Raw genomic sequence first — 21,465 nt, 5'->3', positions numbered from 1 at the left:
CTCCTAAGTCCTTCCTCAAGGTCAAGTACCGTACTTTATTTATAAAAAATGATCAGTAAATAATAAAATTATTCTTTTACACAGCCCACCAAGTAACATTAAAAATCAAAGACAATTCACATTTAATGACACAAAAATTGTCTGCCTGCCCAATGGCTGGAAAGCCAGGCTGGTTATAAATGAATTGCCTGTTCTGCATGGAGGACAACATCAGATGTTTGAGCTCAGCTAAACTTTTACCTCATTGCTGCTGCACCCTCAGTGAATTTCTTGGTAAGACTAAAGAAGTCCCAACACAAACACAGTGTGAGGTAGGAGCAGCATGCAGCACCTGGGCAGGTACAGATACAGCAGGGTCAGCTCACCAAACACCAAAAAACCCCACATATTCCATTTACCTTCACTGGGCAAATACCCAGAGAGCTCAGAGCTCACAACTGTCCTCTGCCTGCTCCTCTGCCTCTCATTGACTTCCAGGCAAGAGAAATTGTGAACTTCAAACATGTGAAGGGAGATCTGATGTCTGAACTAATCTGTTCTGAGCAGCTGCTCTAATTTTCCATCAAGAGACAGCTTCCAGTGCTTCAGCGTGATTGCAGATGTGCTCAGATGTGAGCACAGCAGGGCCTGGGTTCAGCTCAGAAAGCAGCTCTGGTGTCAGTGGGAAAGGAGGATAATGTGTTAGCACACAATGGGCAGTGAGGATCAGTGCATGGGGACAGGGACAAAGGGGATGGGAGGAGGAGATCCATCATTTACACATAAATAATGCCAGCTGTGGAGGGAGACAGCCCAGCTAAGAGCTGAGTTCACATCAACACCAGGTTAGGGACACAGCAATCCTTGCAAAGCCAAGCACACAGAGTGTCCAGGTTCCTCCACAGCTGTGAAATCTTTGGTTGACCTCTGGATTTTGGGGCGAACTTTGCTGCTGCAGTGCACAGTGCACAATGCAATGTGACCCTGGGCCACACTGATGGGGAAATCTCTGAGCAGGGGATGATCGCTGCCTGGGCTCTGCCTGCCAGGACAAAGCAGCAGGAAAATTAAACAGAGCCCCAGAGCACTGCTGTGCAGAGGTTTGCAGCCAGGTAAGAGAATGAGGAGATTCTCATCACCCAAGTGAGCAGTGACCTCTCATTGTACATCAGAGCAGTGCTGGTTGTGAGCTGGGCTCTGGGGGAGCTGTGCCCAGAGCTGCCTGGGGCTGCTTTATCTGGGATCTCAGCCCCTTCCCTGGGGATTCTGTGTCTGTCAGAGCTGACCCAGCCCCACAAACACCACAGGAAGGTGGGAAAGTCTCACCTGACCTCTGCTGCCTTCATCCACTTGCCTGGAAAGTCACAGCAATAAATACTGTTCCCACTGAGCCATATCCCCAACTTTAATTTTATGCTCCTGTGGAGGATTTTATTTAAAGTAATATTTAAAAGTAATTTATGTAAATTACCTAAGAGCAGAAGCAGCAATGTAACATTTCTTGACAGGTAGTCCTATTAGCATTCTTTTAAATTGTGGATATGGAGGACAAAAACTTGGAAACATGTAAATGATAGAAGAAATGAGACCCTTATTCACAGTGACAATACTTAGGGCTGAGGATAATTTCAGGAAAACATGCCAAACTGAGTCCAAAGCCTTAAATTTGAGAAAATGCAGGAGAGAGAAAAAGCAAATGGAAAAATCCCAGGAGGTGGCGAGTAAGGACTTCCCAGCTTTACCCTCCTCCTCCTCCAGTGAGACCCCCACAAGTCCCTGCAATCCCCTGGAAGGCAGTGGGAGCATTCCCTGGGACTGATCTGGGTTTGACCCCTGGAGCAGCTGGCCTGCCTTGTTTCAGGGTGGCTGCTGAGTTCAGAGAGCAGTGAGTTCATTTCTCAGGTGTCCCCCTAGGTACAAGTGACTTGCATTTCAGCTGTGGGTTTGTGCTGAGTCTGGATTTGCAGCAAGCAGACATGCACCACTCTGATCTCCTTCAGGAAATGCAGCATTCCATTGTGCTTTTCCAGAAGCCTGTGATACATGAAGGGATTACAGGGAGGCAGCACACCTCCAGCAGCTGTTCTGCTCTATCTGGGATATTTGCACAAATATTTGTGCACTCCCATATTTTGTTGTAGCTTCAGTTTTGGTGAAAGAGGGGTCAAATCCACAAATGGCCTTTCAGTAATAAAAGCTAAGGGCATGGCTTGCAGCAGCCCAGTGAAGGAGGTGATTCTATCCTAGCTGACTACCTGGGGCCATCCATGCTTCAACAAACCTTTGTTCCCTCACAGGAGTGGGGACAATTAATGTGCAGGTGGAGCAGAACACAGTGTAAGAGCTGAGGCTCAGCTGTGAGTCACAACCCAGGGAAATGGGAGCAAATCATCTCCTGGCCCTGCAGCAGCTCTCACACTGCCCTTTCCATGGGCAGGCTCCACACAAACACAGCATTTCCCAACAGCAACATCCATTGTGCAGCTTTCTCCTGGTAAATTGACCAATCATCCCTAAAGAAAATGTCAGCTCCTCTGTGTAGCACCTCAAATAAATCCTGTCTGGTATTCTGCAGAGACACAGCAACACAGGTATCCAGGAGATAAAGCTGGGAAATGAGTGCACTGGGTAAAAAAAGGGTGAAGAATTCCTCAATTACCACGAGAGCTGCACTGGTGCCACAGCTCACACATCATGAAAACAGGGTGCACGGTTAATATATTATTTATATCATGAAAGTAAGTCTGCAATTAGAGCAGTTCAGAGCAGCTTCAGCAGGCAGGAGAAGGTGATTGTCAAAGAGCAGCCCCAGGGAGGCAGAGGCCAGCTGTGCAGGCAGTGCAGAGGTACCTGGGGCAGGTGGGGCCCTGTGTGCTGCCCCAGGGCTGGAACTGACTGCTGGCACTGCCACAGCTCCGAGCTGTTTGCTCTGGGGCAGGGGCAGCTCCCGGGCTGTGGCCTGCCCATGGGTGGCACAGGGAAGCTCCATGGCACAGGAGAGCTCCATGGCACAGGAGAGCTCCATGGCACAGGAGAGCTCCATGGCACAGGGGAGCTCCATGGCACAGGAAGCTCCATGGCACAGGGAAGCTCCATGGCACAGGAAGCTCCATGGCACAGGAAGCTCCATGGCACAGGAGAGCTCCATGGCACAGGAGAGCTCCATGGCACAGGAGCTCCATGGCACAGGGAGCTCTGGGGGCACAGGAGAGCTCCATGGCACAGGAGAGCTCCATGGCACAGGAGAGCTCCATGGCACAGCCGAGCTGCTGCTCTCAGCCCTCCCAACCCTCACAGGGGCTGCCCAGGTCCCTTCTGTCCCTTCCTAGTGCCTTGGAAGCTTATTTGCCTCCTTCTCTTTATTTAGGTCCTTCTCTGAGCTCTTACAGACATGGGAGATGTAATTCTGAAACCCAGCCTGCTGAATAACTTCTTGTGCCTTCCCTTTTAACACAGTTTTGCATTATTTATTGCCCCATTCTTATCTCTTACTTTTTTTACTTCAGGTCCCATTAACTCAGTGTCAAATATTCCATAAACTTGCAAATTCAAGCAGCAGCAGGATCAGCCCATGATTTCAAAGTGATGTGCACAGTGATGTGCACAAATGATGGAGTGTCAGGAACAAAACGTTCCAGGGCTTTCCCTTGCACATTGACTGTTTCCACCTGGGTGCTGCTGCAGGCACTGCCAGGGCTTTGCTCTTTCCAGCCAAATCCAAACGGTTCAGGATGAGGCACAACATTTCCTACTTCCCTGGAAGCACAGAAGCTCATTTCCAGCAGGAAAAGCCAGCAGCACTCACCATTTAAAACAATTCTCACTGCATAATGGTCAATTAATATCCCTCTCCTTTGGCTTTCACAAGACAGCAGGCACAACTGCTCCTACCCCAGGTACTGCAAAGCTTTCCCTCCTCAGATCAGAAACAACTGAAGATAAGCAATGCTTTTAGAACCATACTTCAATTGCAAGAGTTTTTCTATTAAAATCTTCTTCAAAACCAACCAAGGGGATTCACCTTCCAGGAACACAACTTAATAGGATGCATTAATCACACAGTCCACAAAGTAAATAAATAAGATACATTCTCTAGTATGCAAAATTATCAAGTGGTGAATTCTAGTGTGTTTTTTTTAATCTTGACTTGGATAAAACTCTGAGGGAATCTTTTTCTGGGAGTCATTTTCCATGGCATACACGAATAGTTAACAGCAAAGTCCTAATGCAGGAAAATATGCTGAAATTAAAGTTTCCAGCATTTAAATATGGGTAGTGTTCCCTCTCTTCCCACTCTTACTTAACTTCCCTGAGACTTCATCCTAACACTTGGCTTAATTTTATCATTAATTTCTCTGACTGAGCAATATCTTGCCTCTAAAAATACTTTACATTAACACTGCCTGCTAGAAATTACAGAAAATGTGTCATCTGAACCTCCAGCTCATTCTCCTGGAGAGCTCCTGGTGTCTGACACAAGTTCTGCTGCAGATATGACTGGAGGGGAGTCTGGCACGGGCAGAGCATCTCCTGCAGGGCTTGGAGCTCCAAACGCAGAGGCACAAGGGGCTGGAGCAGCTCAGAAACCTTCCCAAGGCTGACACCTAGTCCGGGCTCCCTGAACTGCAGAGTCTGAGCAAACTGCTCAGGAAACACACGGTCACCACACAGACAGGCCTGGGATAGAAAACGAACCCAAATGTCTGTGCTGTTCTTACCTGGGGAGTTGAAAACAGCAGCCCTGTTTCCTGGTGCTTTATAATTGCTGCATTCCCAGGAATGTTCCTGGCCAGCACTGGAACTTCTAAATCCATCGCCTGCAGGAATATAGAAAAAGGAAACAACAGTTTGTAAGGATTCGTGGATTTTGAGGTGCTAACAATGACAATTTTAATAAGAAAAGCACAAACAACAACCAAACTTCTTTCCCACCTCTCCGGATTTTTAATTGAAAAATGCCCTTCCCCAGAGAGCTCTGCCAAGGCACGTTACAGAGCACAGCTGCAGCTCTGAGGTGTGCACACCCTGGGCCCTCAGCTCTGCTGCTCTGGATTAATCACTATTGATGGATTGGGCAGTCTGGAGAGGCACTGACTGTAAAAACAGAAAAATTCATTTTGTGCAATTATCACAGTGTCAAATGGGGAAGAAATTCCCTCCCCCAAACCTTCAATGTGTTTCATACTGATTCCCTGTCACTCCAGAGTCAATGCAGTTTTAATTGCTGTCATTACAGTCCTGCATGAGGAGCAATTTTGCTTCAGTCCACACAGCAAGAAACAAAACTCCAAGGAAAAAACATGATTTTTTTAATAGTTTGGACAAAACTGAAGAGACAAATAGCCAGGCTGATAAGGTACAGGAAGGGACTACTGGGACTTAGCAACATATTTTAATAATTTAAAATCCTCAAGAAATCACTGTTTAAATCACCACTGCAGGTGTATTATTCTGATCATAGCATTTCCATAGCCCTGGCACAAACATCTGCTTTGCAGCAGTTAGAGCTAAAAATAACAGCCCTTAATGATAAAACCTGTTCTACACTTTGTATCAGAAACTGCCAGATTAGCTGGGGTCATTCAGACACATTAATGAACTTACAGAGCTGGTGACTGATTGGAGCTGAGCACCAATATTTAATTTTCTGTCATTTCCAAACTCTAAAGGGAAAGACATTTGCTCTGTCTCAGACTCGGAGGGCAGGAACTGCCACACAAGAAAATCTTCAGGTCCCCAAATGCGCAGGTACCAGTGAATTACAGCCACTAAAGGCAGAACAGATGGCCACAGATTCAGATGCAGGGCTGCCTTTATGCCACTGGCCTTAACCAAATGTAAATAATTACTGCAAGAAGTGGCTTCAAATTTAATTTGGATACTTAGACTATTTCCAAGCAGTAAAAAGAACCATTTGCATTGTTGAAAAGATGTATAATTTACTGACCTAGCTTCCAGGAATAATAGCATCAAACAACATTTCAGTCCACTGGCCATCTGTTTTGTTCCATTATTGTGAGTGCAAATGTGCTTTGCTGCTCCTGCAGGAGGATGCAGGGTGTAAATTGAAGCTGGGGATGTTCCCCTGTAAGCGTCTCTAGCCAGCAACAAGGGCTGATAGAGCAAAGGCAGGGTTTATTTAGCACTCTGTCTTTGCACTGTCCCTCATTTCCTTCCTTCTAGCCCATGCAGCTTCTTGGTGGCTCTTCAATTTTACTGCTTTACAACATCCCTTCATCTCTAGTGTTTTTTCTTTTATAATCTGCTCTGGCTGTTATTGCACACTGGTGCTGGTGCTGCACATGTTGGCCAGGAGTGGATTGTGCCTCCCAGCACAGCAGAACCTGTCCAGTTTCCTTTTCTACCATTTCAAAGTGGCTTCTTTTTGGTAAAAGCCTGAGAATGTAATGGTGTTTCCAGCAGCTGGAGCATTCCTGAGAGCACAGGGAAAGGCTCCAGTGCAATGGTGCTGGAGTGCAAACCCTGTTGTTACAGGAGCAGAGGGAACTCAGAAACCTTTCTGCAGTGGAGCCTTCCCCACCATCCCATGCCCAGGAGCGTGCACAGCTCCTGGGCTCTCAGAGGAACAGATGCATTTGTAATGCCTGCTCTCATGTTTTGTTTTCTCCTCTTCAAACGCCAAACACAAACAGATCAGTTCCAGTCACATCTCAGAGATCTCAGACCCAGCTGACAGAGTCATTAGTGACGGCTCCTGGCTCTCTGTACCTCCAGGCAGGTGGAACTAGATGGGATTATACATTTATCTCATTTATCTATTATATATTTATATCACTCTGAAGCACTGTTTACAGATTCATGACCTTGTTAAATGTTGAACTTTGAGGACAATGAGAGCTGCATTTCCAAACTCCAGCCTGTTTTCTCCAGCCTAGGACCAGAAGATTTTTATGCAGAGTTTTCTGCCTTATTATCCAACAAGCTCTCAGCATGGCCCTTCCTGCTGCTGGCCTTCCCAGGAAAGAATTCACCGTCCTGGGCTGCCACTTCTGGGAGAGAGAGTGTTCCCAGCAGGGTGTTCTATCAGCATGGCTCAAACCCCACTGAGCAAACACAGAAACCCCAAACCCTCTGGAATGTGCAGCAGTGTCCTGCCAGCCCTGAGCCTGCACAGTTTGTACCAGATGAGCTCACAGGCTCTGCTCAGGGCCCTTCTGGTGTGCCTGGCTGCTGCCTCTCAGCCCTGGCACTCTGGGGAAATAAATAAATAAAATCAGCTTGATTTTTGCTCAAGTGTTCTGTGAGCAGCCCTGAGGGGAGCATGGAGCAGGTGAGGAGGAGGTGACAGAGACTGAGCTTCACTGGGTCAGGGCTCTGCAGCTCCACCCCAGCCAGCCCAGGCTGCCTGGCCTGACACAGCCCAGGTTTGGAAATGGGACAGTCAGGAACTGCTGCACAGAGCTGGGCTGCTGAGCAGGGACAGCTGCACCTCTGAGCTTGGCATTTTGGGGTGGAAATGCACCTCTGAGCAGGGGCAATTTGGGGTGGAAATGCACCTCTGAGCAGGGGTATTTTGGGATGGAAATGCACCTCTGAGCAGGGGCAATTTGGGATGGAAATGTACCTCTGAGCAGGGGCATTTTGGGGTGGAAATGTACCTCTGAGCTTGGCATTTTGGGATGGAAATGCACCTCTGAGCAGGGGCAATTGGGGTGGAAATGCACTTGTGCTGTCCCACCAGCACCTGCCCTGCCTCATTCCTGTGATGCTCCCTTGGTTGTTACTCATGAGGACTCTCAGATGAGTGGAAATGCTGGAAGTGCAGCTCATTACAAACAGAAATGGGAGGCGCATTTATATTACATAACCACGTACAAATGGTGTGATAATTCTGTGCTCATGATGAACCAACGTTCAGCACCCACCAAACAAATGGAATAATGAAAGGCATTCGCCCAAAGAACTTCACTTCAAGTACACTTATTTTTTCCTGAGAAAGCACTTGATACTAAACTGTGCCCTACTTTGACAGGTATGAAATAAAACTGGTTATTAATTTTCAATACTGATGGCAAAAGGATTAACTGAGCGTGTCATTCATTCATTAATCATTTCAGAATTAAATAACCAAATACAGCTCTTAGATTGCTTTTTGAAGGGATGTAAAAATAAATGAAAGTCCATTCTAGCAGCATTATAAGGAAGTGGGTGTTGAATCAAGCCTAGTGACAACCCCAGGAAATCAGAGTGATTTCTGCATCTCAGGTCTGCGTTGTTAATTTAGCAGGATTGATAAAATTACCTTCTATCCTTTAAAAATAAACAGAGAAAGCATAACAAGCTGTCAGTTCAAGGGAAGACAAGCTTAATTGCTAACACTTGAAAAAAGAAATGTTTCAGTTTTGCCTTCACCAGCTTTGAAATGTGTCCATGAAGCATTGACAGCCATTCCCAGCGACAGAAGGTGTCTCGGACTGAGGGCAAGCTCTCAGCATCACCCCCAGAAGGCCCCTCACCTCCAGGACGGCAGCAGACATGCCCTCGGAGATGGAGCTGTTCACCAGGGCCAGGCAGCTGCGGAGGGCAGCGTGCAGCTCCTGCTGGGGCAGCTCCTGCAGCACGTGCACGCCGGGCGCCCTGCAGGAACACACAGACAAACAGCCTGCAGGGACCCGGAGTGATGGAAGCCTCAGTGAGCGAGGGCACTGCAACAGGCTGCCCAGGGCTGCCCGGGATCTCCCACCCCTGCCTCAGCTCCAGGACAGGGCTTGGGCTGTCCCTGCCCCTGGCTGGGCGCGTGGAACTGGGGGAACTTCAGCCACCCCAAGCCCTCCCATGGTTCTGTCAGTAACAAATCGAAATCAGACTCAGTCAGATGTGATTTAACCCAAAACATCAGCATACTGCTTATTCTAAAGCTTTAAATGTCTGGGATTCCTGGTCTGAGACGGTTCCATGCCAAAGGATCCTGACAGCCTTGTCAGTCCCACAGAGCTGTGCATGGACACCCGTTTGTATTTATATGTGCACAGGCACCCATTGGTATTTATTTACATGTGCATGGACACCCGTTTGTATTTATATCTGCACAGGCGCCCATTGGTATTTATTTACATGTGCATGGACACCCGTTTGTATTGACATGTGCACAGGCACCCATTGGTATTTATTTACATGTGCATGGGCACCCATTGGTATTTATTTACATGTGCATGGACACCCGTTTGTATTGACATGTGCACAGGCACCCATTGGTATTTACATCCATTGGTATTTACATGTGCATGGGCACCCATTGGTATTTATTTACATGTGCATGGACACCCGTTTGTATTTATATGTGCATGGGCACCCATTGGTATTTACAGGGTTTAAAAAGGGGCAGCCAGCTGCCTGCCTTAAGCACAGAGCAGCTTTAACATGAACTCCTTACCTTTTAACTCTCTCCTTCACTTCACTGGTAAAAAGTGGATCAACCTGGACAGGAGCACACACAGAGGTCAGTGGCACTGCAGCTCATGTTTGAAACACCCAGAGAAATAAAGTTTAGCACATTTTCATCTAAAATACTTTAAATGCTGAGCTTTAAAATCATCCCACAGATGTGTTACTCAGTTGTGTCAAAGGCCTGGTGTGACACCGCCTGTGTGAGTGAGGGGCAGGGCACTGATGTGCCCAGGGACTGTCCCTGTACTCACTGAGTAAAAATGGGCTCAGGAAGCAGCCTGGCTGCAACTGAGACACTCACAGGGATGCTACCCACATGCTCCGGCAGAAAGACTTGGTGGAAATCGAAGAAACACAAAATTCTAATCCCCAGTAAATAACAAACACAAAATTCTAGCCCCAGTAAATAACAAACACAGAATTCTAACCCCAGTAAATAACAAACAGTCATGGGTAAAAAACCCAAAAGGAGCTCTGAGAGGAAGCTGAACGCTTTAAACAAAACTTTAAAGCTTTGTGGCCTTAACTTTTTTTTTTTTAAAGTTTCATAAGCTCCTATTCTTGGAATATGGAGCTGCTGCAAATTAGCTGCTGTTCCAGATTTCATTATAGGAATGAACAAAAGGAAAAGTGGAAGTGGAGACAAATGGTGAAAGTTTTACATAACACAGGCCTCAATCCTGCAACATTACCTCGACTGCACCACCTGAGACAATCAGGCATAGAAAACCCAGGGAATAGAATACAATCTTATGGCAGCAAATAGATCATCTCATGGAAGTAAAGCAGAAAATAGAGTGGGGGCCTTTGTTCTTTCTCTTCTTAATTAATATACTCTTGCTGTATGGGCTTTTAATATTCACAGTAAAAATTACATGCTTCATAGATGGTGGCACTGATTTTCTTAAGATTTTTGTGGTTTGAGAAGCAACCTGAATAAGAAGAGTACAGCTAAATACCAATAGAGCTGAGATGTATTCTTTTCCTTTAGAAATATTTTAGTTCCATGAGAGAAATATGCTCTAAAATGTTTTCAGGAGGTTCAGCCCTTGATCCAGCCTGTGCACTGCCACTGGGTTATTTCTGGCCTGTAAAGACATTAGCTTGTGAAAAAGTGAAGCAAATTTAGAAAGACGACTGAAATGTTTATAAAATCCTCACTGGAGGCAGCAAGTGCATAGTTTGACTCTGAAGCACGGCTTCATTACACCTGCTCTAGATTTGCCTTCCACACCAGTTCACTTCCACATCATTTTGTGTATTAGCGTGGAAAAAAGCCCAGATAAAATAAAAATGTAAAAACAGCTTTTAACAATAAAATCCTATGTCCTCAAATTTGCAAAGAATAAAACCGAATGAGAAAATAGAGAAATTGTTCTTATTTGCCTATTGAGTGTCTGTTTGTTTTTTTATAAAGCAAATTGCCTGCAAGTTTTCAGGCTCATGTGGAGATGAATCAGAGATGAGACTGATACAGAGGGAACACATTACCCAGATGAGCCAGGGAAGCTTTTAGTCCCCTTCAAGCAGCAGACAGAGTTTGTTTCACATGGCACAGCTGCCTCCTCAGAGCTTCTCCCTGCCTGACCCGGGGCTCCAGGCTGCCTTTCCCAGCCCTGTGCTGCAGGATCACTGACTGCCTTCCCAAAGCCCTGCAAGTAGCTTTGTAACTTCAGCACAAAGTTCCGCAGGCAGCACACAGAAGCCGAAGAATCAGGACAAAGGGAGAACTTTAAGATTATTCTGAGATGGGGATGTATAAAACCCCTCAGTTTATCCAGGCTTTGGTGCTCTGAGGTTCTGAATGGCAAAGGAGCTGGGCTGGGTTTGTGAGCTCCAGCCCTGGTGCCAGACAGAGGCTGAGCCCCATTCTGCACCTCTGGCAGCTGCTAATAATTGTGTCTGAGCCCAGCGAGGGCAGCAAAGCCCAGCTGCGGTGGAACAAGGACCCAGTGCTGCACGTGAGAAGTGAGAACAGGGATAACAGCACTGAAACACCTTCACAGCACTAAAATCCTCACCAGCAATGGCTGTGGGAAAAAGGGAAAAAGTTCTTTTTTCCCTTTTTCCCCAAAAAGATGGCAGCTGCTGCCTTTCAAAATATTTGATAGGCTCATTTCTAAGTTATTCCTACTGAAATGGGCATTGCTAGTATTTTATTCACAAAAATACACATTTTAGCAGTTTGTGAGTGTCTAAAACCCCACAGGTGTAGCAGCAGTGGCCAAGAGTGGAATCCAAGTATTTTGCTTGTTTTTTTTTCTGTTCAGAACTCCTCCCTGGGATGGAGGGAAGCAGTGAGGAACAGGCTGGGCTGCCTCAGTGCCTGCTCCTGGGAGCTGCTCCCCCTGCAGTGCAGGAGCCCCTTCATGGGCAGTGCTGCACTGTGGAGCTCTGGCCACTGGAACCACTGTCCCAGCTCAGACCTGGTGGGAGCAGCCTTCACAAGGTCTGGGGTGGGAGCTCCTCACCTCTAACAGAAATCCTCTGAGCCAGGATCAGTTTGGAGGAGAGCTGAGGCATCTCAGATGAGGTAAATGGGAATATTTAGAAATAAAAATTACAGCAGCACTTACTGCAGGTCCAATAATGCCCAGATGGACACTGGGATCCTTTCTGTGCCACTCTGAAACAGAAGAGGAACAACTGTTTTATTCATAAAAATTATTACTTTTTAAATCAGTTTAAATAGCTCCATGGGTAAAGAAGAATTAGACAAATATTGTATTGCTACTTAAAAGACTGAATGTGCACCAGATTCACACTCAGCGCTCACATTACTCCTCAAAATTCAAATATTAGCATATCTGAAAGTTAGTATTTAGCCTTTCTGCTTCATGCAATCTCTTCTGACTCAGGGGTTATTTAACTAAGCTCAGATATTAATTTTGAATCACTCAGGAGAACAATGCTCTGTATAATGCAGTGGTTCAGGCCACAAAGCCAAAATTACTTGAATATTTTCCTGTGTCAAGGAACGTGTGGAAGCAACTGCAGCCATTACAATCATTACTCAGTAATATGCACAAGAGACATCTGCTGCTTTTTAAACCCAGAACGTACCAGGGCAGCTCACTGCAAGCTGCATTTGTTCCAAGGGTTATAAAAGTCACTTGAGTAGTGCAGGCTGAATTTCCAGCTCAGAATGCCTGAACCTCTTACAGACACAAACAGAGCCTGACAAAATATTCCCTTTTGTGCTCCCAGGAAACTTCAGCCTAGTCTGAGCACTGAGCCAGAACAATGGGTGGTGAAATTTGTTTGCAGCTTCAATGGCATTAATTAGCACACATGCAAATCAATGTAACAGCCACGGGACAGCAAGATAAAAAAGTTGTTTTGAAGTAGACGATCTTTTCTTTTGTCTTCCATCAATATTGCATGTAACAGCAAAACAGTTTTCTCAGCAAGCAAAACCATCAAATATTGCTTTGATTTGAATGCTCTGTTATTCCCAGCAGGATGGAAAAGACATGGCACAGAAATAATGTGTTGAACAGATCAATGGTTACATAAGAATTTCTTTTTTCAAATGTAAATATATGATGATGTTTCCTGCAATGAACAAAACAGCCCATGCCAAACTTACCAACATTAGAAGAATGCACTGAGTGACAACAAGAATGTTCAAGCAGCCAGAACTCACCTGAGAAAGCTTCCACCAAGTACAGAGGGTCCTTCACTCTGCGGAGCCCACACACCAAGAGGAACAGATGGACAGGGCCTGAGTCTGCAGGAATGCCTGGAAAAAATGATTGTAAAAATCAGCCACTGAGGCAGGGGAAAGAGCAGAACACTCCAAACTGCTCCATCAATGAGCACATACAATGGTAAAAGCACTAAAGAGTGGATCATGAACAATTGTCATTATTTCCCATTTCCTGCTCGGCATCAGTCCTAGACTGAGGATGTACATCACTTTCTAGGGCACAGGGGGTTATTTCCAGAGGCAGGCTGTGTGCAGGACTTGGAGAAGTTCTGGTGCTGTTCTTGGACCCCAGAACCAGCTTTGGGCCCTGAGCTGAACAGCTCCAGGTAGTTCTCAATGGTTTTACTCCTTAGGCTGAAGTTGGTTTTCCTAATCTCCAGTCTAATCCTGCCCAGCACAACCTGAGCCCATCATCTCCCCCTGAGCCCATCTCCATCTCCTCCTGAGCCCATCATCTCCTCCTCCTGAGCCCATCTCCTCCTCCTGAGCCCCTCTCCATCTCCATCTCCTCCTCCTGAGCCCCTCTCCATCTCCTCCTGAGCCCATCTCCATCTCCTCCTGAGCCCATCATCTCCCCCTGCCCTGCTGTTGTCCCTGCAGAGAACAGGGCTCTGACACTGACACTCTACCTTGGGCCATTATCAAAACCTGCACAGCAAAACACGAGCACAGGAAGCAAACACAAAAGCCTGAATAATTTCTGCAGCTTCAGCAGGGACATCGTTTTTCTAAGAAAGGCAGGAATAAGTACAAGTGTTATCTAAAGAGATTTTGGAAGTGTAGATTCATTTAACTCCATCCCTCCAGGTACTATCAGGAAAAAAAAAATGCAGCAGTCATAGGTGCACAATAAAAATAAATGTATTACTGCAAATCTTTAATCTTACTGAAAGCTGCAGGCCTGGAAATGAATGAGTAATGCCAAGCATTGGCTTGCTGAGAGCTAAAGAAGAAGATTTAAAAATTAATTTTCCGAAGCCTGATTTCAAGTTCACTCTTTGCTCCACACACCTTCAGAGAACAACACCAAGCCCACATTATTTAGGGTTATTGGTCCATTTCTGGTTTTGTTCAGAAACAAAACCTAAGCCATGATGAGATGGTGAGGGGAAACAACCTGATTTTCTTTCCTGGTCACTTTGAACCACAGCAAGTATTTTGAAAATATTTCATTTATCCACCTCCTGAACACCTGACAGCATTGACTGCTGTCCTCAAAAAAGGAAGTCATAGGTTTATGGCTGAGGTTTCAGTCTTTGAGACAATGATTTTATTTTCTCGAGCATGAACAGATAAATTTGTCCAACTGCAGCAGGAATCTTTGATACTCTAAACCTTCCAATTCATGGCTTTCCTTAAGTTCATCTCCCTGCACACTGAAGAAAGCCCCTCCATGGGCACCTGGAATTTGGGTTTCTGTCCTGCCCAGCTCAGAGCCCAGGGGCTCAGAGCAGCATTTCCAGCCTGTCCAGAGGTGCTGCAGCTCCTTCTGGAGGGGCTTGACAGCTGGCCTGCAAGCAAAGCTGAGCTAATAGAAGAAATAGCAATTGATGATTTTCCGGTGTATCCATAGCAAGGAAGAAGACAAGGCCATCAGCATGGAAACAGATTAGAGAAGATCCATGAACATTTTTGTAAGCTAGACTATGTGCCCTAGTAGATGTGTACACATGCCTTATTAAATTGCTGAAAAATTTTTACCAATTACATTGCCATTAATTGCTTTGCACCAATGAATATAATAACTTATTGCGATGTAGTTAATGACTTAAGATCACTCTTTGTTAAGAGTATATAAGCTGGAGAACATGCAGAATAAAAAACTTTTTTCTTCTTGGACCCTGATCACATGTGTGTCACATCCCAGCTGATGTGGTGACAGCTCCTCCTGCCTCAGGCTCTGGGTGGGTAGCCATGATATTTTCTGAAAAATCCCTTTGCTAGGATGTTTTCTTCTGAGAAGCTGAGAGGCCTCAGGAACAAAATGTAAACAATGGTTATCTGCTGCTGTGGAATGCAACAGGTGCATCTGTGATTGGTCTCGTGGTTGTTTGTAATTGATGAGCAATCACAGTCAGCTGGCTCGGACTCTCTGAGAGTCACGAGCTTTTGTTATCATTCCATTCTTTTCCTTTCCTTGCAAGCCTTCTGATGAAATCCTTTCTTCTATACTTTTAGTATAGTTTTAATATAATATATATATCATAAAATTATAAATCAGCCTTCTGAAACCCGGAGTGAAGATTCTCATCTCTTCCCATGTCGGGATTGCCTGCAAACATCCACATGGGTGCAGCCCCAGGCTCTGCTGGCGCAGAGGCTGCACCACCAGGAGCCCAGCCACCCTCCTTTCAGCAATCTCAAACTGATTATTCAGAGCCCAGACCTTTATTCCTGTGCCATGCCACCCCACACAGCAGTTTGCTGCCTCCAAGGTGAGGGGCAGTAACTTCATCCCAAGCGCTCACACTGCCCTTCCCAGCCAGCAGCGAGTCCCTGCTGGGGCTGCTGAGATCCTGGTGGAGACAGAGAAGTTAAATGAACCTGGAAACTTCCAGGGACAGGCTACTAATGCAGAAAAAATTAGACTGCAAAATTCTCAATCAATTCTTCTCTCCCCTGTTTCTCATTATTTCTAACAGATCAGACAACAAAAAGCTCTGCACTTTCAGATCACTTTGGGAACTCGGTTTATTGCTATCATACAGTTTTTACTACACTCAGCTGGATAAGTGCACAAACTTTTACTGTTCAGTTTTTCTTATGTGGGTCTCTCTTTCCAGCACAGCTCCAGGAAAATCTAATGCCTCTGTAAAACCCTGCCTGTGCCATGACAGGTTATGTAAACTTCTCAAGCTCAGAGAACAGCCCTGCCACCGAGCAGAAATTACAGGAGAGTTGAAAAATCAAACTCCAAAAGCATATAAATAAAACATATTGCATGTTTTATTTGCTGCTGCAATAAGCATGTGATGATCCTGAGGTTCCACACCACCATGGGAGCACCTTTGAGCCCTGGCTGTTGGCTAAACAAAGATTTCTCAGTCTGTTAGTGCAGGCTGTGCTGGTTATCTGCAGCCTCTCATCACATGATGTTTACTGGGGTCTGTATCTCAGCCCATTGAAAATCAAAGGCAGCTTTTCATCCTGCAGTGATGACTGCAGGCCTGTCTGATCAGAGCTGCTCTGCCCCAGCCTTGAGCTGTTGGAGATCAGTCTCAGGTTTCTCCTTTTCTTAAACTGCCTTGTCACTTTCTGTCAGTCTGTCTCCAGCACGAGGCTGAACTCCCCCTGACTCTCCCAAGTCTATAGATAGGGCTTCTAAAATTGCTAAACCCAAACAGACTGTGCTGCATAGAGATCCCTGCAATGCAAGGTCAGAGAAAACAGCCTGATCATCCTGGTCTGATCTCCAGGCTGGCACAGGCAGCAAAACTCCCTTGAACAGGCTGAGTTCCCCGAGAGGCTGCAGGTGCTGAGTCCCTGGAAGCTGCAATCTCACTGGGCTCAGCTTTTTGCTTTGGCTGCTGCTGCTCGCAGTCTCTCATCCACAGAAACAAACTGTGAAGCTGACTGTTAACCACAATGCAAATTTACTCTAAAAGCCCCTTTTTCTGTAGCTTTATCCAGAGAATGCTGACTGGCCAGCCCCTGGAGATTCTGCAGCCAGGAGACAGCAATAACCCCACACCATCACCTCTGCAGCTCCCAGGTCTGAGACTATGAAAAAATATCAATTCCATTATATTTGTACTGAGATTGTACTGCACCCATAATAATAATAATAATAATAATAACAACAACAACAACAACAACAACAGCAAAACCCCTTCACAGCACTGCTTCCATTTGTGTCAGGCAATTGTTATTTACATTGGCACCTAAACTATCAAATGGAGTGCACACAAAGCTGGGATTCCCCAGAGTTTGGTTTCCACCATTCAAATCTGGGGGCTGGACTTCTCCCACCATGAAGTGCATTTGGTGCATTCTGCCACTCACTCAAAGCCACCACTAAGTTCCTTTTGAAGCCATTGCATTGATGTAAAGAGGCTGTTTGAGTATTGGTGTCATATTTAAAGTGAGCAAATGTTTTCCTCTGACTGACAAAAACATCAGTCCAAAGAACATTCACAGGAAGGCTGTTCTGTGGAGGGAAGTCTGGAAGCACTGTGAAGAGCCTGTTTCAGTAGGGAGAACAGCCTGGCACCCTGAACACCCAGGGTGTTTCACAGAGATGCCTCAGAGGAAATAGAACCTGCACTGCAGGGTGTGAGCTGTGCTGGGAATTCTGTCCTGGGAATGCTGAGTGTGACAAATGCCCAAGGGCTCTGCTAAAGACACAGGCAAGGGTTACCTGAGAAATGTTTCTCTCCGAAAAATCATCAAGTGCCTCCAGACATGGAACAGAACTTCATGAAAAAATTCTTTAAAAAAGAAAAGCTCACAAATGCCATGAGCTGAAGGAGACTGGGCAGCTCCATCTGCATTAAAGCTCAGGGTCCTTTCACATTGTGCACATTGTGCAAGCCCACACTGCCAAAATCACATCCTCCTGAGCAAAACTGCCTCCTGGTGTTGAGGCTTTGCTTCCGATTGCTCCAAGTTTAGTGGAATTTTAAACACTTTGGAACTGCAAATGCCCACACAAAAGCAATTCACTGAGAGCTCCTAATTAGTCCCTGGAAAGCCAAAGGTACAGCCAAAAAGCTTGAGCCCATGTGCAGTACTAAAAGAAGTGGAAATTGTGGGCTGCCACCAGAGATGGACACAGGCACCAGGCAGAGGAGATAAATGAGATGAAACAGTCATAAAAACAATACTGAATAATCTGATGCCAGTTTCCAAGTTATTATTTAATAAGGCACAGATGTTAGAGTCACATTTTAGTTTGCTTTTCATGTACATTATGAATTATTTTGCATTTTTGCATTAGCACACATTAGGCAAAAAAACTGTCTCTAATACATCAGAAATTCACTTTAGGGGGAGCTTCCCCCACCTCAATCTGTTGACTGCTCATTTAATCCCAAAATGGTTGGACAAGAGATCAAATCAACACTAAGGCTGCGCTAGCAAGTGACAAATCATTTCACTTCAGACAATTATTAATCTTGGTGGCCCTGTGATTTACTGAGAACAAAACAACCTCCCACTGCTCAGTCCCAAATTGCCCCAGCTCTGACTAATGGCTCCCATCTCCTGATGGGATAAAGCCACTGGGGAGGATTCACTTGCAGCAGAGGGAACAGCTGAGATCAGGCTGATGGATGCAAAACTGAAACGTTTCCACCAGGCTGAAACGCCTGTGAATCACCCTTTTGGGGAAAGATGGAGTGATTCAAGATTGCCATGATGGGGTGACTCAGAATTGGGTCACTGCCTCACCTGGGCCTGCTCAGGTGACAGCAGAGCAGAGGCAGCTCCAGCCCCAACCACCAAACACCAGCATTTATTTCTCCTCCAGCCCCAACCACCAAACACCAGCATTTATTTCTCCTCCAGCCCCAACCACCAAACACCAGCACTTCTTTCTCCTCCAGCCCCAACCACCAAACACCAGCATTTATTTCTCTCTGCACTGCTGCAGGCAGCCCAGGCTGTGACAGAATAAACGTCAGGAATTTGTGCTGTGCTCCCCATGAACCCTCAGGGCCACTGCCCACCTCCTGGTGCAGCCCAGCCCTGCTCAGAGCACAAATCCAGAGCCACTCTGGCTGCTGGATGGCCCAGACTCATCTGATGGATATTCTGCCATTTCCCATAGAATTAAGGCACTTTGTTACATAATTAGTTATTATTATTAGCTCTGATTCCAAGTTTTGTTCATCCTTAGCACCTATTAGGAAGCTGTCAAGGAATTAGGAATAAACCTATTAGGAATAAACACAGTAAACAAAGGGGAAAATGAGTTTTACCTGCATTTTGTAGAAATCTGTACCAGTCAAATGTTTCACTGGGTGCAGTCTTGATTCCTGTGTAAAAAAGGAGACTCCCATGTTAAATGTCCCCTGCACAGCTGAGCTGTGGCTCCTGAAGGCTTTGGGAAGCCCAATAAATCAATATTTCTGCCAGGCACCCTGAACTCCCTCTGCAGCTCCCCTCACCAGCAGTGCCAGGCTGTGCAGCCCCTCCGCAGGCTGAATTCAGTGGGAAATGCTGCACAACCCCCAGTGCTTGGGCTTCTCCAGCAACACAGCCCTGCTAAATCTGCCCTCTGAAACCACACCTGGGACAGCATCACCTGAGGGGACAAGTTATTCCAGAACAGATCCAGGGCAGCTGGGACACAGAAATCTCAATATAAAAGGAAGTAAATTAAATTTATACACAACTTAAATATTAATCTGTCCTGAATATTAATACATTTGGTTTTCCTTATGTTAAAGATTAATTATTTTAATGAATTATTTCATTAATTTATTTAATCACTTATTTAACTATCACCTCCCAAGGGACTGAAATATAAACTAAACACGGGCTAAACAGACTTCACAATGAGTTTTTTCAACAGCACAGCCTGGAAAAGGATGTTACTTTCTTTGAAAGTGAAATACACAAGATGGAACGAGTTTTGGAATCCACAGAGAGATATTTTTAATTAAAAAATGAGGAAATGAAGCCATCACACCTAAAATACTGAGTCGTGCTCCCTGGACTATCAGCGATGTACTTGGCTCTCGCTGGGCTGGGAACCCACCCTGGAGCATTTAAAGGAATTTGGGGCTCCAGGAAAGAATCCCCCACCCTCAAACCTTCTGCAGCCTCTGGAGAAGCTCAGAGCTGCCTCAGAGCCAGCTGGCCTTGGGGATTCCTGCTGGAAGGCAGCTGGGAAAACTTCCACAGAGCACCCAGTGCGGGGAAACTGAGGCAGAGAGACTGAAACTCTGCCTCAGTGAAGGGCAGAGGCAAAGAGCCCAACCCAGGGAGCAGAGCAGCCCAGCCGGCACCACACCCAGGAACCACAGACACGAATCCTTCATCAGGATCTCAAAGCTCTCACCTTGGCTTTGCACATAAATTTTCTTCCTAGCATCTGGCTTTAAAGAGAAGGAGAAGAAAAAACTTTCAGAGTTCAACATAAAAATATCTGTTCAATCCTCAAAAAAAACCCACAATAAAGAGGAACAAAACACATGTCAGTGTGATTTTCTTCTGACTATTGAAAATCAAAACTATTAGATACACTAAGGGACTCCAAAAGCCAACAATCTAATTTATATTTACTATGTCCATTTACGGTATCAATGAATCAATTTTGCAATAAACACAATTACCAAGTTAGTACAAATATATATATTTTTCGTTTGTATCCTTTCTTATGATCATTACCCTATTTTTCTGGAATAAAACAAATTTCAGCTGTCTGGCTGAAAATCAGCACTAGTTCCCAAAAAGCTGTTGGTCTTGAAAGACTGGTTTTGAAAATCCAGTTTATATTTATCTACAATACAATTTATAAACATATCAGTTTCAGAAAGTGCTGTCAAATATTAAGACTTGCCTAGACTGGAAAACTGGTGCCTGGTGGTTATTGCAGAACATTCACAAATAAAAATTACAAAATAAATTACCTTAAAATAGCTGTAGTAAAAGAGGTAATTACTACACTTCCAAAATCACTCCTGAAGCGCTGTTATTTAATTTAGGTGATTAAAGAAGCAATTTCCTATTTCAATATCTTTCTATAACTCCAGCTGTGGATTTGTGAATAACTTTTTTTATTTTTAATGAAGAGAAAATCAATTCAGAAACAAACTTCAATTTTGAACCAGTCACCTCAGGAAATAGGAAGCCACAGAAGTGATTTTTTTTTTAAATTGCAGAGATTTTGGTTTTCCCTGTTGTTCCTTTGTGGCTGCCCCTCGGTTCCCTGCCCAGGCTCTGCAGTTACTAAAAATGAACTGGGAAAAGAAACTGGAAGAAAAGAGGTCACTTTTATAAAAAAGTCATCTCCAGGCAGCTCACAGATGGGGAGGAGGTGGTTTCTGAGAATCAGGGTGAGCAATGTCACCAAAATTACACAAAAAAGCAGCAAATCCTCATGGGAATGGAGTGGGGGAGAGAGAAACAGCTCTGTGCTACAGTGGGAGCCTGGGGATATTCCATGGACTTCATCTTCCTTGAGCTTTTGTGTTCAAAGGACTTAAAAATAATAAAAATAGTTCAACACATCATCACATCATGTTATTACCTAACACTGGACCTTCTCTGACTAACATTTTGAATTACCCAGCATGATAAAAATGATAACATTATAAAAACCCCCTGCAAGCAATGGGACAGCATTGCCAACTCCAGGATTTCACTCTGCAGAAAAAGGGAGCAAAACAGAGAAAAACAGGAAAAAGGAGGTGGGAAAAGCAGGG

At 45.2% G+C, this 21,465-nt stretch overlaps 1 protein-coding gene across 1 annotated transcript in view; it reads right to left on the bottom strand.

Annotated features, from left to right (window-relative positions):
- The window catches only part of GLT1D1 (glycosyltransferase 1 domain containing 1), a 36,481-nt gene that overhangs the window by 639 nt on the left and 14,377 nt on the right, over positions 1-21,465 (bottom strand). Inside the window, exons 5-11 of the mRNA XM_030959017.1 lie at positions 20,100-20,136; positions 19,015-19,071; positions 13,034-13,129; positions 11,964-12,013; positions 9,374-9,417; positions 8,457-8,577; positions 4,698-4,796 (exon numbers count right to left, since the gene is read on the bottom strand). Of these exons, the coding sequence (XP_030814877.1) occupies positions 4,698-4,796; positions 8,457-8,577; positions 9,374-9,417; positions 11,964-12,013; positions 13,034-13,129; positions 19,015-19,071; positions 20,100-20,136 (504 nt within the window). The remainder of the gene's footprint in view (positions 1-4,697; positions 4,797-8,456; positions 8,578-9,373; positions 9,418-11,963; positions 12,014-13,033; positions 13,130-19,014; positions 19,072-20,099; positions 20,137-21,465) is intronic.

Source organism: Camarhynchus parvulus, chromosome 15, assembly GCF_901933205.1.
Source record: "Camarhynchus parvulus chromosome 15, STF_HiC, whole genome shotgun sequence".
Lineage (NCBI taxonomy): Eukaryota > Metazoa > Chordata > Aves > Passeriformes > Thraupidae > Camarhynchus > Camarhynchus parvulus.
The sequence above is the reverse complement of the archived record's forward strand: the minus strand, read 5'-3'. Positions and strand labels throughout refer to the sequence as shown.